This window comes from Scyliorhinus torazame, chromosome 8 (assembly GCF_047496885.1).
Source record: "Scyliorhinus torazame isolate Kashiwa2021f chromosome 8, sScyTor2.1, whole genome shotgun sequence".
Classification (NCBI taxonomy): Eukaryota; Metazoa; Chordata; class Chondrichthyes; order Carcharhiniformes; family Scyliorhinidae; genus Scyliorhinus; species Scyliorhinus torazame.
In genome coordinates, this window is record NC_092714.1 from 50,384,938 (window position 1) to 50,404,309 (window position 19,372).

The window sequence follows — 19,372 nt, forward strand, 5'->3', positions numbered from 1 at the left end:
TCTCGATATTTAACTGAAGGAAACTTCCATTAATCCAATATTGGATGTCAGAGAAGTAGTCTGACAATTTGGATGATGTCGCCGAGCGGCAGCATGTAGATAAGTATAAGGGGACAAGTATAGATAGATCCTTGGAAGATACCAGAAATAAATGTGCAGGATCAGTCACAAATAATTCACTGACTATGATCGGATCTCATGGCCTAGAGGAAACCTGGCTTGTGCCCATGGATGAAACCTTATTTCTTACTCGAGTCTCCCCACCTGAACTACCTGCTGCCCCACCCAAACTGCCAATGGTGATCTGACTCTCATCACCAATACTCACCTTGGTCTATACCCTTACACCTCTGCTGCCCACTTAAGCACTTTGCCAGGTTTTTCACCAAGATATCTTTATTGCTTTGCTCCTACATCCTCTTTGCAGAATGACGTTTGATTTGATTTGTCACATGTATTGGTATACAGTGAAAAGTATTGTTTCTTGCATGCTGTACAAACAATGCATACCGTACATAGGGAAGGAAGCAGAGACTGCAGAATATAATGTTATAGTTATAGCAAGGTGTAGAGAAAAGATCAACTTAATAGGAGGTAGGTCCATTCAAAAGTCTGATAGAGGTAGGGAAGAAGCTGTTCTTGCGTCGGTTGGTACGTGACCTCAAACTTTGGTATCTTTTTCCTGACGGAAGAAGGTGGAAGAGAGCATGTCCGGCGTGCATGGGGCCCTTAAGTATGCTGGCTGCCTTTCTGAGGCAGCAGGAATTATAGAGTCAATGAATGGGAGGCTGGTTTGCGTGATGGACTGGGTTACATTCACGACCTTTTGTAGTTTCCTGCGGTCTTGGGCAGAGCAGGCTCCATACCAAGCTGTGATACAACCAGAAAGAATGCTTTCTATGGTGCATCTGTAGAAGTTGGTGAGGGTCGTAGCTGACTTCTCATCCTCAATTACTTCAAATTCCATAACTCACCTGTGCTCTCTCATCTCAGTCTACTGTCCTTCCTGAACTACTTCTGCATAAATTCTCCTACCCATAGGTGACCTATCCAAAGTCACTTCTTGACTTTTGTCATGTCATGTGTTTCTGTTCCCAATGTCTCAATCATAGACAATCATTTCCGATAACTTTGTTGCAACACACATCCACTTTCCAACACCATTTTCTCAATATCTGCCCTTGAAATGAACTCCCGAAAGTCATTTGCAATGATACTTCCAAGTACTCAACTATTTGGCCACCATTCACTGCAATAGTTCTGCAGCTAACAATCTGTTCAATCAAACCCTAACCTCTGCCTTTGATGACTTTTAACATGGTTATCCCTCTTGAGCCCACCATTGCTCCCTTAATGCTAAGGGATGCAGCTTTGAACACTGCATAATATATATATATATATATATATATATTTTTTTTTTTTAATAAAAGGTCCACTCCTCTGGGAAAAAAAACTGCTGCTCACTCAAATCACCCTGGAACGCAAAGATAGTTCCAGGGTTTTCACACCACTGGCCAACTCCTTAAATCCTTCTTCTATTTCCAACAAGTACCAGCAGTTAACAAACTTTGTTGTTACCAAATTCAAGACCATCCATTCAGCTCCCTTCCCCCTGCGCTAACCTTGAACTTTCAGCTTTCTCTTCCCATATTCACTCCCCCTCTGAGCTAGCCCTGTCCATAAGACTCATATCCTGCTCTCACCCCTATTCACACTAAACTGCTGCCCATCCAACTTCCCTCCCTGGCTCTCGTGCTATACAACATTGCAAACAGTTCTCTCTCCTTAAATATCTTCTCTCCCCTCCACCCCCATTTCAAGTCTGCCATCACCATGACCTCCTGAAAAGAAAGATTACCCTGGATCCCATTGTGCTTACAAATTAGTAACCATCTCCAACCTCCATTTCCTCGAATGTGTTGTCTCCCCAATCGATGTGCCTTGCTTTATGGCAACTCTAGGTTTGTACCCTTCCTGATTTAACTGCAACGAGAGTACACAGTTCAAAAGAGCATCATTTACTTCTGCTCTGGCTCCAAATATTAGTTTGGGAAAGGTTTTGGTGCTATGTGGAGAATAACAAATTGAGCAAAGGCAGATAACTCAACTTTAGATGCGGCATTCACAAATAGTGCTCGGTTAAATTTTGTATCCTTTGCATTTAGGAAACTCCAGTTTTAGTACCTTTCCAGATAGTGTGCCAAATATCAGAATCCCTACAGTGCACGAGGAGGCTATTCGGCCCATCAAATCTGCACCGACCCTCCAAAAGAGCACCCTACCCAAGCCCCCTCCCCTATCCCTATGACCCCGTAAACCCACCTAATGTTTGGACAAGGGACAACTTAGCATGGCCAATCCACCTAACCTGCACAAATTTGGACTGTGGGAGGAAACAAACACAGAGAATGTGCAAACTCCACACAGTCCCCAAGGTCAGAATCCCTGCCACTGTGAGACAGCAGTGCTAATCACTGTGCCACCACGCGGCCCTCAAATGTAACAATGCTTGACTTCAAGTTTAAAACATCTTGGAGGAAGATGTAGCCAGTTTTTAAATAATGTGATTCCACGTACTGCATCCGAACATGCTCTGCAGACCTAGCTGTGGGGTTGCACCAACAGTTTTTTCCTCTATCTGTGGGACATCCCTCAAGTTAGAATTCTAGGCTTTTCCCCAGAACATAATGCAGTATTTGCAACTCAAACAGATGATTTGGCAATAGGTCCATGCTGGTGATTATTCCCCACACAAACCTCTCCATTTTATTTCATTTCACCAAATCAGCACATCCTTATATTCCTTCTCCCTTCTGTATTTATCTACTCTCCCTTTCAATGCCCCAACTATCCTTGTGGTAGCAAGCATCACATTCTAACCATTGAGCAAACATTTCTGAATTCCCTCCTGGATTTATCAGTGACTAATTTACATACATGGCCTCTAGTTCTGGTCTCACCTGCAAGTGGAATCACCTCCATGTCCACCTCATCAAACCCTTGCCTTTGCTTTTTTTAGTGAAAACATCTGTTATCATTCCAGTAAAACCCTTTTGCAATCCCTCCAGAGCCTCTACAATTCCCCTTCCCCACTCACCCTCCCACCAATGTGGAGTCCAAACTGCTCAGTATGTTTGCTGTTTTACAATTATATCTTTCTTAAAATTAAACCCAGTGCTTTGTTTGCATTTTGTATGGCTTTGTTAATCGGTGTTACCACTTTTAATGATTTGTGCATCTGTACCCTCGTTCTCAGCTCCTCTACCTAATTTAAACTCATTTTCCAAAGAGTAGGTATTCCTAACAAATGCAACATTTCACACAGCTACATTGAAACTTAATTGCCATTTACATGCCTATTCTGCAAGTTAACAACTTGAATTTGGTTGTCAATATTAACATTCCATTTTGGTAACATTTACAAATGTTGATATTGTATTTCCAAGGCTTAGTTTTGTGTTTCTGTATAAAGCATGTTACTCGAATGGTCTTATTGTTTTGTAGAGAACTTTAATGTAGCTCATGTTAGTTTCAGTGTTTATATATTCTGTCAATAGATTTAACCTATCTGCAGTAGGATTAAAAACTGCACGTGTAATTTACTCTAGTAAGATTAAGCACCTTATATTTTGTTCACTCCAATAGGATTAGGCTCCCAAAGCCAAGTGATTGAACTGCGCAATAAATTTCAAAACCACAAGCTAAACTCGAGGGAGTTGATCTATAGCCACTATTCAAATAATCATGACTGCAGAAGTTAATACTAGCTGCATGGATCTGCCCTGAAATATCTCAAAGATGCCTCCAACCCGCCACTGAAGTTACATCTTGTTTTTCATATGTGGATTGCAACATTTATACATAGTATGACTACCATGGTTCATGCAGACCTTTTGTCAAAATTAGTGGCCCTTGGATAACATGTTTCCACAAATAGTTTAAAGTACAGTTGTGCTGTTGCATACAGTATTTAGCCTGCCCCGCCTGGTTAAGACCACTCACTACACATGTAGTGAGACTTAAAGGGAAGTGATCCAAATAAACACAGAGGTCAATTAATGGCTAATTGCAGAGGGGTGTTACTCTAGATTGGCAGATGCTTGTGCAGCCTTAATTCATGCACTTAGGACATGCACTTTGGTCAGTAAGCGCAAAAACTCTGAAAGGTATTTTCTTTTGAGACACACTGAAGTGTATTCGTCACAAGACTTTTGATATACATTATTTTAACAGCTATTACTGACAGGGCAATGCTAATTTCTAACAGGCTTTAGTTTAGCAGGTATCCTGGTATTCATAATGTTGCCAGGCACTTTTTATAAAAATCAGTAGCTCAGTGGTCTAGCCTCATCTTTTACTTCTGCCCTGCCTCAGTGTATGTGCCTGTGTAACAAAGCAATATTCCCTCTTATTGTTTTGTAGAGAACTTTACCATGAGACAGGACTACCCTCTCAGGCTGGCTTCAGTGAAGAGGTTGGAATAGCTCATTATTAATAGCAATATCATTCCCCAAATTCTACGGACTGCCACTGCACTCCATACGACAGACGAGCTGTGTAAAATCCCACAGGAAAGTTAGTTTGAACAAAAAGTCATGATTAATCTGAATGATGTAGTGCCACACCAAAAACAATGAGAAAACAAAAGTGTAGCAACTTTGCAACACGTTGGAAATCTGCCCAGAGATGAGTGAAAACGGAAGAAATGGTGACAACTTGACTATTTTGGATCTTAGTTTATACACAACTCATTAACATACCACTTCAGCACTGAGAAAACACAGAATTAATGGTGCTCAATTAGGCAGTATAAAAACAAATTGGTGCCCATGTATTGTTAACTCAGGAGGAAAGCACAGTAATTCAGCATGTAAAATGTGTTCAGTATAAATGTTAGCATCGAGCCATGCAACATCTTTTTTGTCTTTTAGTGCTTAGTTAAAAAATACTCCACATAACATGAGGTTATATCATGCAGGTTAAATAATCAATTGCAATATTATAATTGTGCTATCACAATTGCTTCATTTTCACTTATGAGCTGGATCAGGCTCCTTTACAGAGATAGTGCTAACTGCCATATATAATATGATCTATATCCCTCCAAACTTTCAAAATTAATAGTATCTTGATTTCTACATTCACACATTTAGTTTTCTAGGTAGCAAGAGAAACTCTTTTCAAACTGTACAAGATAACTACATATTGAGGCACAACTAGTGTAAAGCTTTTCAGAGTGGAGACTTTCTCTCCACTCTGTACTCTCCTTCCTTGCTGATATTCACCCCCACTCCACTCCTTATAACTTGAAAACTACAATTTCAAGAGGCCTTCAACCCAAAATGTGCCATTGGTCAATACACTTTTACCTTTGTCCTTTTATTTGATATTCATCCTGCAAGTTCTGCTTGCAATATCTGTTAATCCTCACTTCATAGCACAGTGGTTAGCACTGTTGCTTCACAGCACCAGAACAAACAAAGAACAAAGAAAAGAACAGCACAGGAACAGGCCCTTCGGCCCTCCAAGCCCGTGTCGACCATGCTGCCCGACCAAACTACAATCTTCTACACTTCCTGGGTCCATATCCCTCTATTAGGGGCAGCACGGTAGCATTGTGGATAGCACAATTGCTTCACAGCTCCAGGGTCCCAGGTTCGATTCCGGCTTGGGTCACTGTCTGTGCGGAGTCTGCACATCCTCCCCGTGTGTGCGTGGGTTTCCTCCGGGTGCTCCGGTTTCCTCCCAGTCCAAAGATGTGCAGGTTAGGTGGATTGGCCATGATAAATTGCCCTTAGTGTCCAAAATTGCCCTTAGTGTTGAGTGGGGTTACTGGGTTATGGGGATAGGGTGGAGGTGTTGACCTTGGGTAGGGTGCTCTTTCCAAGAGCCGGTGCAGACTTGATGGGCTGAATGGCCTCCTTCTGCACTGTAAATTCTATGATATTCCCATCCTATTCATGTATTTGTCAAGATGCCCCTTAAATGTCACTATCGTCCCTGCTTCCACCACCTCCTCCGGTAGCGAGTTCCAGGCACCCACTACCCTCTGTGTAAAAAAACTTGCCTTGCACATCTCCTCTAAACCTTGCCCCTCGCACCTTAAACCTATGCCCCCTAGTAATTGACCCCTCTACCCTGGGGAAAAGCCTCTGACTATCCACTCTGTCTATGCCCCTCATAATTTTGTAGACCTCTATCAGGTCGCCCCTCAACCTCAGTCATTCCAGTGAGAACAAACCGAGTTTATTCAACCGCTCCTCATAGCTAATGCCCTCCATACCAGGCAACATTCTGGTAAATCTCGTCTGCACCCTCTCTAAAGCCTCCACATCCTTCTGGTAGTGTGGCGACCAGAATTGAACACTATACTCCAAGTGTGGCCTAACTAAGGTTCTATACAGCTGCAACATGACTTGCCAATTCTTATACTCAATGCCCCGGCCAATGAAGGCAAGTATGCCGTATGCCTTCTTGACTACCTTTTCCACCTGTGTTGCCCCTTTCAGTGACCTATGGACCTGTACACCTAGATCTCTCTGACTTTCAATACTCTTGAGGGGTCTACCATTCACTGTGTATTCCCTACCTGCATTAGTCCCAGGTTCAATTCCTGGCTTGAGTCACAGTCTGTGCGTAATCTGCACATTCTTCCCATGTCTGCGTGGGTTTCCTCCGGGTGCTCAGTTTTCCTCCCACAAGTACCGAAAGACGTGCTTGTTTGGTGAATGGGACTTTCTGAATTCTCCCTCAGTGTATCTAAACGGGCGCCGGAGCGTGGCGACTAGGGTGTTTTCACAGTACCTTCATTGCAGTGTTAATGCAAGTCTACTTGTGACACTAAAAGATTATTATAAGTCAGGCAGACAGGCTACTTGTAACCCCCCCCCCCCCCACCCTCCACCCCCACCCGATTGCAAGGTAACCTGCATGCTACCAGTTGCAGCATACTGGTATGTGAACATGCTGGGGTGAATTCTCCGCCGGCAAGGCACCCCTGCCCATGGGTTTCCCAGCACCATGGAGTGGCCAAAGTGGGAAGTCCCATTGGCCAGCGGTGGAAGGGGGAATCCAGCAGCGAGTGACAGCTCGCCGCCAAGAAACACAGGGCTGGGGAGGCGGAGAATTCACCCCGCTATGTACATGCCTGACACTTGTTCTAGTCCAAATAAAATTATTTGTAATTAGTTTCCACAAGTTGGCATTTACATCAATGGATGAGACTCTGTCTACATTTTTCTTTTTACAACCTGAAGCAGTGCAAAGGACTCAACTGAATAGCAGCATATGTACACTGGTTTGTTAGATCATTTTCTCCGCATCGTTTTTAAATAAGATAAAATTCAATTATGCCTCAAGGGCCTGTTTGCCAAACCAGCGGAACTTCCAATGCACTGCAGTATGATTGAAATGTTTACTGCTTAACTTGGTCTGTTTCAAGTACTCCTTGTGGGAAAGAGCACAAAGTCAGAGAAAAGGTCAATTAAAATTGAAAACTTGTACCTTAAAATGGCATTATTCCCATCTCAATATTAGGCAAGTGATGATTAATGTTTCAAAGCAGAATGACCAGGTACCATATTGACTGTAATTTCCATCTTGAACATGTGTGCCCCCGGGAATGGTTTCTCCTCAATCCCGGCCAATTCCCAAAGGCACAAAATGTATAGTGCCGGAATGAGAACGAGTATGAAGATCATTACTGAAGTTGAACAATAAACCTGACTGATTGTCTGCTAATCAGGGGGAGGGGGGAAAAGCATAACTGTCCTCATCAAAATTCATCAACATAAATCTACACTATTTTCATAGCTACAGCATTTAGTGAAAAAGGTGCAACAGAAACAATGATAGGGTGTGAATAGTAGTTCAAAGAGCAAGGAAGAAAAATAGAAACTGTTACATTTTGATGATTACAGAATTTTAAAATATTCCTCAAATTGCCTTGTTCTCTCACCGCTTATTTAGTCGCAGTGCCTCCAACTAGCATCATACTTTCTTTTTCAACCAGAGTAACTCGGACAAAACCTCAAGCATTTTAACTATTGACAAAGCACATGAAATGCAAAACTGATATGGAGATTTGTGGACCATGTTCTTCTCACAGTGGAACTGAATGAGTTATTGATTCGTTAGTGGAACAGTCATTTTGATGACAGAATAGGAAGCCAAATAAGTCACAAAACAGTATAATTTATTAAACTGTACACCACTATTAACAGAACTATTTTAAACTGAATGTGCTACACATTATTGGTCAACTGGTTCAAAGATTTACAGTCAAATTTTAAATCTTCATATTTCCAAGATGTGCGGATACTTGATCAGCAGCTTTGAAATGACCTGCTATACTGTCCATCCTGTGTGTAAAGATTCATTAGCTATCAGTTCTTTGCTGGCTGTGTAAATGCAGAATCAAATCTCGTATCTCCTCCCGTTTTTTCTTTACCTCCTCTCTCAGGAACCATTTGTCCAGCTGCAATGGCAATTCAAAATTTGCGATGGGTTTCTGTGGAAAGAGAAAAAACAATTTTGCAAATAGGAAGAAAGACCGCTTGCCAATGCAAGAGTAACTGTTGTGAAATTACTTCCTCAATATTAAATGCTTGTCCACCTTGATGGGACCTTTTCTTATTTAGTTAATCTTTCACCTATATACTTGTTTCCAATGGATTTCCACCCAATGGCTTCTCTTCCCACCCCTCTCGGTCACCTGGGAAGATTCCGAGGGCTGGGTTTTCATTTCGCACATCAAATCATGAAATGCTGAACTTAAGTTTCTTTTACTGGAAAAATATTTTCCAGGTGCATACACAATATTCTAGTTCCATATTATCCAGAAATTGGAGAATGTGAAATGAAAACAAATGAAGAATCTCAGCGATCTCACAATTCCTTAGAAGGAACTTTGAGCCATCATGCCACAAATAATGGTTGCTGAAAAGGCAATGGAATAATCAGAAAAGGGTAATGTGGATTGGGCTCTTGAGGAAAGTGCCAAATGGTGATAGCTTCATATAAGATTGCACAATGGCATACGGTACTGAGAAAACTCACTGGCACTTCACTGATGTTCAAACGTCATGTTGCTTTGCCAAAGCTTCTCAACTGAAGACTTGGACATCTAGAACATTAAGGTAGCCTGCATAGTGCAAGCTGCCAGGTATGGACCACTAATTTGAAGCTGTTCATTGTGCAGCTGTGAGGAAACTTTCACTTGGGGTGATAGATATTGCAATGGCACGAATACAAATTTTCAGAAATCCTGGGTTTGTTGCTATCACAATCTTTAACTGGATAATTGGAAGGGCAAGCACCACTGTTGAAGTTCCAAGTATTTAATTGATTAAACTAACCATTTGATCAGGACTCTAAGGTATTTCAACAACTTGCCTGTCTCACTAACTGAACTAGGATGTGCGTTTCTGTGATCAAAGGCCAGAATTCTTCCAATTATGCAACATTTATATTAATAAGCTAATGCTCCAGCAAGAAGGCTGATGCAAATTAGACAGGCAATGAAAAGCCGACTAGTACTCAGAAACTTAATCGGAGACTCTTCACCAGCATGATCGATTTCCAATGCTTAAGCAAAACCTAGTTAAACAAAATTAAGTTACCTGAAAAAAGCTCTCCACATATTGCAGTAAGTAAATGCCACAGTCACTGCTGTTATCTTGCTTAGGAACTCGAGGGACAGAGCCCTTCATGTTTTCAGCTGTGAAATTACGTTGTCCTCGTTTTTTTACTTCCCACTCAATCTGCAGATACCTATTCAAGGAAGAGGGAAGTGAATGTAGTGTTGCCAAATTTGCAGATGACACAAAAATAGATGGGAAGGCAAGTGGTGAGGATGACACAGAGTCTACAGAGGAATATAGATTGGCAGATGGAATATAATGTAGGAAAATGTGAAGTTATGTAATTTGGTAGAAAGAATAAAGGAGCTGAATATTATTTAAATGGAGAAAAACTGCTGAATGCTGCAGCAAAGAAGGTTTGAGGGTCCTCATGCATAAATCACAAAAAGCTTGCATGCAAGTTCAGCAGGTAATTGGAAGGCAAATGGAATGTTGGCCTTTATTTCAAAGGGAATGGAGTGTAAAAATAGGGAAGTCCTGCTAAAACTATACAAGGCTCTAGTCAGACCAGCTGGAATATTGTGAACAGTATTGATCCCCTTATCGGAGGAAAGGTATCCTGGCAGTCCTGAGAAGATTCACATGGTTCATCCCAGGTTTGGAGGAATTTTCTTATGAGGAGAGGTTGAGCATGTACTCATTGGAGTTAATAACAAGAGGTGATCTTAGTGAAATGAATAAGATTCTCACAGGGCTTAACAAGGTAGATGCTGAGAGGATGGAGGCAATTCTCTGGCCATGTTGCACCTGGTGTCATTCCCACTATGTCGTGAGAATAGCCGGAGGCCTTAAAACAGGAATAACGCAGGGTATCAAATAGTTTGCCATTCTCCGGACCTGCCCCACCTGGCGTGATCAGGCTCTCACCCAAAAAAGGGCGAGAAACGGTGGCACGGTAGCACAGTGGTTAACACTATGGCTTCACAGCTCCAGGGTCCTAGGTTCGATTCCCGGCTTGGGTCACTGTCTGTGCGGAGTCTGTACGTTCTCCCAGTGTCTGCCTGGGTTTCCTCCGGGTGCTCCGGTTTCCTCCCACAGTCCAAAGATGCGCAGGTTAGGTGGATTGGCCATGATAAATTGCCCTTAGTAACCAAAAAGATTAGATGGGGTTACTGTGTTACGGGGATAGGGTGGAAGTGTGGGCTTAAGTGCAGTGGTCTTTCCAAGGGTCGTTGCAGACGCGATGGGCCAAATGGCCTTCTTCTGCACTGTAAATTCTATGTTCTATGTAAAATGTTCACACCTCGTGTGTATTCATTTTAATCTCATTAGAACCATAGAATCCCAACAGTACAGCAGGCTATTATGCCTATCGAGTCTGCACCGACCCTTTGAAACAATACCCTAGGCCCACTCCCCTGCCCTAACCCCATCTAATCTGTCCATCCGTGGACACTAAGGGGAGGTTTTACCATTACCAATCCACCTGGCCTGCACACTTTTGGACTGTGGGAGGAGACTAGAGCACCCTGAGGAAATCCACACAGACACGGGGAAAATGTGCAAACTCCACACATCCAAAGCTGGAATTGACCCCGGATCCGTGGTGTTGTGAGGCAGCAGTGCCAAGCACTGTGCCGGCCCAACAACATTAAAATGGAGTGCAGTGACAGCCCAGGAGTTCCCTGGTCCAGACGTAGCCCTCTCCACTTACTCCCATGTAGCTCAAGGACACCGTAGTTGATGGCCCAGTGCTGTGTCGGGGGGTGGGGGGGGGGGGGGGGGGGGGAGTAGGTTTGAGTATGTGACGTATTCAAGCCACCGTTATATCTTGTGGGGACACCCATAACAGGGCCAGCACCACAGCTGCAGCCTGTCCGTCCCACCAAACTCTCACAGGACTGAGCAATGCTGCAGCTTGTCTCATGAAAGTCCATTTCACCCCGCTTGAAGTTTCAATCAGCTCTGGTTTCATTGTTGCAGTCTGCCTTCTTTTCTTTGTCCATTGTTGTTGGCATTCCATTTCACACTCATTGAGTGGAGAGCCTCTAGCTTGACAGATGAAGGGTATCTCAAAGGAGGGCTGTCTCAAAGGAGGGTTGCCATAGCACTTCACGGTTCCTGAACTCTGAAGTACCTCTTCAAAAAAGAGAGGATAAATTGTGGACTGGAAGTCCTGCAACATTTTGATGCCTGAACAGCATGCCTGCACTCTAGATGCATCAGCACCATAGAGGCAGCTGACAACACTCATCCAAAGAGCAAGGTTTCACCATTGAGGACCCTCTCGTGTCCAAATGGTTACTACCTGGATGAGTGGTGGACAGCTGAGCACAACCTCCCTAATGTTGCTGGCAGTGGTATGGGGTTGAGGATGTAACTAGTAGAATTGATGAAGGGAGCCAGTGTATTTGGACTTTTAGAAGGCTTTTGACAAAGTCCCACATAAAAGATTAGCGTGTAAAATTAAAGCTCTTGGGATTGGGGGTAGTGTATTGAGACGGATAGAAAACTTCTTGAATAATAATCTTTATTGTCACAAATATGCTTACATTAACACTACAAAGATGTTACTGTGAAAATCCCCTAATCGCCACATTCCAGCGCCTGTTTGGCTACACAGGGAGAATTCAGAATGTCCAAATTACCTAACAGCATGTCTTTCGGGACTTGTGGGAGGAAACCGGAGCACCCAGAGGAAACCCATGCAGCCACAGAGAGAATGTGCAGACTCCGCACAGACAGTGACCAGTGACCCAAGCCGGGAATTGAACCTGGGACCCTGGCGCTGTGAAGCAACAGTGCTAATTGTCCATACCATAGTTGGCAGACAAGAAACAAAGAGTAGGAATTAACAACCTTGTTCAAATTGGCAGCAATGACGAGTGGGGTATTGCAGGGATCGGTGCTGCTGGGACCACAGCTATTCACAATATATATTAATGATTTAGATGAGGGAACAAAATGTGATATCTCCAAATTTGCAGATCACACCAAGTTGGGCATTAAGGTGGACAAGTCCCCAGGTTCGGATGGGATCTATCCCAGGTTACGGAGGGAAGTGAGAGAGGAAATAGCTGGGGCCTTAACATATCTTTGCAGCATCCTTGAACACAGGTGAGGTACCGGAGGACTGGAGAATTGCTAATGTTATCCCCTTGTTGAAGAAGGGTAGCAGGGATAATCCAGGTAATTATAGACTAGTGAGCCTGACGTCAGAGGCAGGGAAGCTGCTGGAGAAGATACTGAGGGATAGGATCTATTCCCATTTGGAAGAAAATGGGCTTATCAGTAATAGGCAACATGGTTTTGTGCAGGGAAGGTCATGTCTTACCAACTTAATAGAATTCTCTGAGGAAGTGACAAAGTTGATTGATGAGGGAAGGGCTGTAGATGTCATATACATGGACTTCAGTAAGGCATTTGATAAGGTTCCCCATGGTAGGCTGATGGAGAAAGTGAAGTCTCATGGGGTCCAGGGTGTACTAGCTAAATGGATAAAGAACTGGCTGGGCAACAGGAGACAGAGAGTAGTAGTGGAAGGGAGTTTCTCAAAATGGAGAACTGTGACCAGTGGTGTTCCACAGGGATCCGTGCTGGGACCACTGTTGTTTATGATATACATAAATGATCTGGAAGAAGGTATAGGTGGTCTGATTAGCAAGTTTGCAGATGACACTAAGATTGGTGGAGTAGCAGATAGTGAAGGGGACTGTCAGAGAATACAGCAGAATATAGATAGATTGGAGAGTTGGGCGGAGAAATGACAGATGGAGTTCAATCCGGGCAAATGCGAGGTGATGCATTTTGGAAGATCCAATTCTATGGTAAATGAAATGGAAAATTGATGTACAGAGAGGTGTTCAGGTCCATTGCACCCTGAAGGTGGCTGCGCAGGTCGATAGAGTGGTCAAGAAGGCATACGGCATGCTTTCCTTCATCGGAAGGGGTATAGAGTACAAGAGTTGGCAGGTCATGTTACAGTTGTATAAGACTTTGGTTCGGCCACATTTGGAATACTGCGTACAGTTCTGGTCGCCACATTACCAAAAGGATGTGGATGCTTTGGAGAAGGTGCAGAGGAGGTTCACCAGGATGTTGCCTGGTATGGAGGGCGCTAGCTATGAAGAGAGGTTGAGTACATTAGGATTATTTTCATTAGAAAGACGGAGATTGAGAGAGGACCTCATTGAGGTCTACAAAATCATGAGAGGTATAGACAGGGTGGATAGCAAGAAGTTTTTTCCCAGAGTGGGGGACTCAATTACTAGGGTCACGAGTTCAAGGTGAGAGGGGAAAAGTTTAAGGGAGATATGCATGGAAAGTTCTTTATGCAGAGGGTGGTGGGTGCCTGGAACGCATTGCCGGCGGAGGTGGTAGAGGCAGGCACGATAGCGTCATTTAAGATGTATTTAGACAGATACATGAATGGGCAGGGAGCAGAGGGATACAGATCCTTAGAAAATAGACGACAGTTTTAGATAGAGGATCTGGGTCGGCGCAGGCTTGGAGGGCCGAAGGGCCTGTTCCTGTGCTGTAATTTTTCTTTGTTCTGCAAAAGATCACCTTCTCCGAGAACCTAGAAGGAGGCAGTGGCATAGTGGTATTGTCCCTGGTAATCCAGGGACCCGGGTAATGCTCTGGGGAAGGGCAAATGGTGGATTTTAAATTCAATAAAATCTGGAATTAAAAGTATAATAATGACGATGAAACCACTGCCGATTGTCGTAAAATCCCATCTCGTTCACTAATGTGAATCTGCTACCCCTTACCTGCCCTGACCTACATAATAATAATAATCTTTATTGTCACAAATAGGCTTATGTTAACACTGCAATGAAGTTACTGTGAAAAGCACCTACTCGCCACGTTCCGGCGCCTGTTCGGGTACACGGAGGGAGAATTCAGACTGTCCAAATCACCTAACAGCACGTCTTTCGGGACTTGTGGGAGGAAACCAGAGCACCCGGAGGAATCCCATGCAGACATAGGGAGAACGTGCAGACTCTGCACAGACAGTGACCCAAGCCGGGAATAGAACCTGGGACCCTGGCGCTGCGAAGCAACACTGTGCTACCGTGGTGCCCACCCACTGTACTACAGATCCACAGCAATATGGTTGACTCTTAGATGCCCTCTGAAATGGCCTAGCAAACCACACTCAGGCAATTAGGAATGGGCAATAAATGGTGGCTTAGCCAGCAACACCCACATCCCCCGGACGATCAAAAAACAAATACCACTAACATGAAGTGCGGCATGCTTAGGAATTTCGATCTCCAATTATTGAAGATATTTAGTAGTGCTGAGAATTCTAAACTACCTATAGCGCTGTAAGGATAAAAGAACCCAACAGTATATCTCATCCAACATTTAGTACATTATTGATCTTATTTTCCATTTGCCACACCAGCCATCTTGTGGCCCACTTAGTTAATTAGGTGCAGTTTTGTGCTGAACAACAGTTCAGGCAAAAGGCTGACTCCGTCCTCATCAGCCACATGTTTCAGAGGTAGCTGGAAAGGGGTCATGATTAGGACATTGACCTGAATTTTCTCCTCTAAAGCCAAAGATGCAGCACCTCTAACCCACTTAAAATCAGATTTTGCATTTTCATTGTGTCAAATATAATTCCAACTTTTAAAATGTTATACATTGTGGTCCAGGTCTCAAGTGAATGGAAATCACCTCTTACTTCACCTCTATGGCCGTTTTGAAGGTGTTTGATAAAACGCTGAGGGCAGAAAGTAATAAAATATATAGTTTTTTACGGTCAAGCTTCTTGTGGATTCCTATTTACTCAAATAAATTGAAATAAGTTACCTTACGTATGTGACTAACAGATAGAATATACTTTATTGATACTCACTCTCGTAAAATCTTCACTGTGTGCAATTGTGAAGCTGCTCTCAGTGAATCCAGAATAAGAATGCAGGGTCTGAGGAGGAAAAATTCAACAATTTCAGTTACCAATTGATATTTCAGTTTGATTACCAAGTTTCTCGTGGCTGAGATCACCACTGTGGTAGAAATGAATGTCCTGAGCCTCTCACCACCACAGAGCAACAACAATAAAAAGTCACTGACCAACAATCCTAACACATCTGACAGGCTTCAGCCTTTTAACTCCACCCTTTATTTCGGATTTGAAAAGGTTCCGATGATCCTGGCAGGGACCGTTAACATTTAAAGAAGAAACCCAAACACCCAGCAATTAAATAACACAACTATGCCACACGATTGCATGTTCATACACAACACCATTATTGTATATCAAGAAGAATCAAAGAAAGTAAGCACAATCAAGACTATAGTTCATAAGTATTTATGCTATGTACTCAGATCTACTTTTTACTTCCCGCCAACGCCCAATAAATCCTTTATACATTACAAGAATTTTGAAGGTTCGTTCACTTAGTTAGGGATCAACTCAAAAGGTATGTCAAAGCTCTCCAAAATTCACTTTACTTCTCTTCAGTGTTCCAGCTATCCTCGGAGGTAAGGTTCAATGGGTGTCCTTCCATTAGCTCTTGGTCTATGTGATCCTCCACTTTTAATGACTGTGGGTGCCTCAGCTCCTTGTTCAGGTTACCAACAGATAACCAACTGACTTGCAGCTTTCCAAGGAAACTCTGCCGACTGCTTTCTGTCACAAGGCTCTGAGGACCATTGTAGATTTCTTCCTGGGTGCTAGAGTACTTCTCCCAGCTGCTTTTCCTTCTCAAAATCCAAACTTAAGCCCATGCCTGCATTCCGCACAATGAATATCAACGTTAGTATTTTCTCTGCTTAAATGCAGGTATCACCAATGTTTATTTCCTTCGGCTCTTTGCGGCCTACACAAGACCAAATCTGCAACTGCCTCTGTCTGTTCTCAAACCGAACTACTTGCTTACGTCAGCAAACACACAGATAATATTATATCCCTACATCCCACCTCCATGATGATGTGGCATGCTTTGGGATGGGCTCAAAGAGATATGTAAACAAATTAGTTTATTTTCAACACAACTCTTTGATTCTGTAACTCTGCATAAATGTACATTTCTCCAGACTGCCTGGCTCATTTCTCCAGACTGCCTGGTCTATTACAAGTTTTAAGGTGGATCATTCATTACCGAGTGTTTTCCATTATCAATTTTTACTTTGAAAGATAAACACATGCTACCTTACTGTAATAACTGGGTTTAAGTTGTACTTCATTCAATTATTTTTAAACAGTTCACCAGATGTCTACTTGTCTTACATTTTACGATTTAACCTCCAACTTAAAAGGTCATATTCCTGAAATTAAAGTTATATTCAAAAAAAATATAAACCATGAACTAGATTTTCGCAGTAGTGTTCATGAACAGGCTCATTTACACTGGCACTTTGTCATGGACCTGCTGGATAATTTGCAAACCATTAGGTGTCAAATTTAGAGAATACAGATTCTTCCTTTTCCAACTTCTAAACAGTTATTTTGACAATAGTTCTGGCCAAGCAATGCATCCTGCCAGAGAGCAGTAATTGCTCTTTTTAAAATATTGTTCATGGTTGCCCATTCCTAATTGTCTGGAGAAAGTAGCCATGTATTTGAACTTCTCCCTGCTTCTATCTCTGTCACAAGGTCCACAAATAATGGTAAACACATTATTTTGGTCTGTTCTTGTATATTTACTCCCTTATCCAGTATCTTCCCACTGCGTTCACGATTGTTCCGACACTCTTGCCGCTCAAGAGTTTCTGGTTTCCTTACTCGAACTGCCTGCTTTGACAAGGGACATCCAATCCCTCTACACCTCTATACCTTACACGATCAGTGTTAATACTCTCTACTTCTTACATTACGAAGTACATGCTTGCTCTTGGAGAGTGCAACAAAGTTTCACTGTACAGGTTCCAGAGATGAGGGGATTGTCCTCTAGGACAGTGGTGGGCAACCTGCAGCCCGAGAGCCAAATTCAGCCCATCTGGATTCTGAAAGCGGCCCAAGAGACATTTTGTTGAACTTTTTCCACAGTCCATCAATTTCTATCCGCATAATGTTTTTCCTACCGGCATAAACATAGGGCAAGTGAAGTGAGGTGCATGTTGATTACACACAACACTGACTGTGAAAGCCGTGCCGGTGTGTCCAAAGTGTAAATATTTATTTGTTTTTTTACCATTTGAAGTGAATGATAATTCAATTAAGGTACAAATACAAATGATTAAGCATTTTCTGTAACTAGTTATGAAATATTTTGGGTATATTAAATGTCTTTAAATCTTAAGCATGGTTAATGAACAACCCATTTTCAATTTTGCAGCCCACTCAGATGAAGGAGGCTCACTCATGCGTCACTCACTAGCCTAGGCTGCCCATCACTGTATTAGGAGGCTAAGTAAACTATGCCTATGTTCCTTGGACTTCAGAGGAATGAGATGTGATTGAATTGAAACATATTGTTTGGCAGGCTAGATGCCGAGAAAGTGTTTCCCTTGGCTGGGAGTCTAAAACAAGAGACAAGATTTTAAGGGTGACAGGGTTTCCCTACCCACCTCCCAGGGAGTCAGCAGCGAACAGATCTCTGCCAAACCCTGCCCTGCAGTCATTTAATACACAAAGTATTAATTGGCTGGAGATGAGACTTCAACCCCTTAGGGTTGAGGAGGAAGTCACGGCTCAGAGAGCTGAGTCTAAGTACTGGGAGTCCGGCACTTGTTGGAGGTCTTAGGGTGAGGTGGGCTGGGGAGTTGAGCCCCAGAGGGTAGACAGGGGTGGAAATGTTGGCGGACAGAGACTGCAAGGGCCAGACCTTTTGGGGGTTAACCCGATAATAAAAGGTTGCTGATGAAGGTGCCCACCAAAACCTAAGCATGGTCACTTTTCAAGCATCCACCACTGCTCCTGAACTCCTCCCAGCAATCTTGGAATTGATCCCAGGTTAGAAACGGTGGTGGTCAATAATTGGCCACCAAGGGCCTCAAATGGAGCAAGAACAGGCACGCAGGCTGGCCTGGGTCTTGCGCACCCAGCGTAAAACTTAAAGAAGTCTACAGAGTAAAGAAAGGAGAAAGAAAGGAAGCAGGGTGGAAGAGAGCAAGTAAAGAAAAAAAAGAGAGAAAGAAAACAAGGAAGGAAAAATTAGGAGAAATATTTCTCTTGACAGTCGTTGGGATGTGGAATTCTGTTCCCCAGCCAGCAGTGGAGGCAAGGTCATTGAATATTCTTAAGGCTGAGTTTAATACATTCTTGATTGACAAGTGAGTCAAAGCGTATACGGGATATCCAGGAAATTTAGAATTGAGGCTATAATCAGATGAACCATGATGCTATCAAATGGCAGAGGAGGTTCAAGAGGCCGTGGCATGCTCCTGTGCCTAATTTAAATGTCTATATTAGCAGGGAAAATTGAAAAAAGGATTTTTATTTTGACAGGGAGAAAGGAAGGTGAAGTATGCAGAAGGCACTGCCTGCATGATCTACGTAAAAGGATTGTAATCATTCCTATTATCTCCAAAAAGGAATTGCTCACTCCGAGTTGATGACGATCTATTGCTTGGAATCAAAAACAATTAATTAAATTATTTAATAAGTCTGCAAATTATCATTTCAACATTACTTACTGTTTGAGAATCCTTTTACTTTGCTTGTGCAGGTTGATGGGTGCCTTTATACATCCCTATAAGAAATTAAATACAAAATTAAATTAAAATAAAAGCAAATTACTGCAAATGCTGGAATCTGAAACAAAAACATAATGGACAATCTCAGCATCTGTGGAGAGAGAATTTAAAATAAAACTATTTTCCAGCTCAACTGG

General features: G+C 42.8%; 1 protein-coding gene across 6 annotated transcripts in view; it reads right to left on the bottom strand.

Annotated features, from left to right (window-relative positions):
• Nucleotides 1-8,173: 8,173 nt before the first annotated feature.
• LOC140427831 (sentrin-specific protease 7-like) overlaps nt 8,174-19,372 on the bottom strand; it is a 96,473-nt gene continuing 85,274 nt past the window's right edge. For all 6 annotated transcript variants that reach the window (XM_072513578.1, XM_072513577.1, XM_072513576.1 and 3 more), the window contains 4 exons: nt 19,176-19,231; nt 15,451-15,519; nt 9,621-9,771; nt 8,174-8,509 (listed from right to left, as the gene is read on the bottom strand). In XM_072513578.1, the coding sequence (XP_072369679.1) occupies nt 8,378-8,509; nt 9,621-9,771; nt 15,451-15,519; nt 19,176-19,231 (408 nt within the window). In that variant the 3' untranslated portion in view covers nt 8,174-8,377. The remainder of the gene's footprint in view (nt 8,510-9,620; nt 9,772-15,450; nt 15,520-19,175; nt 19,232-19,372) is intronic.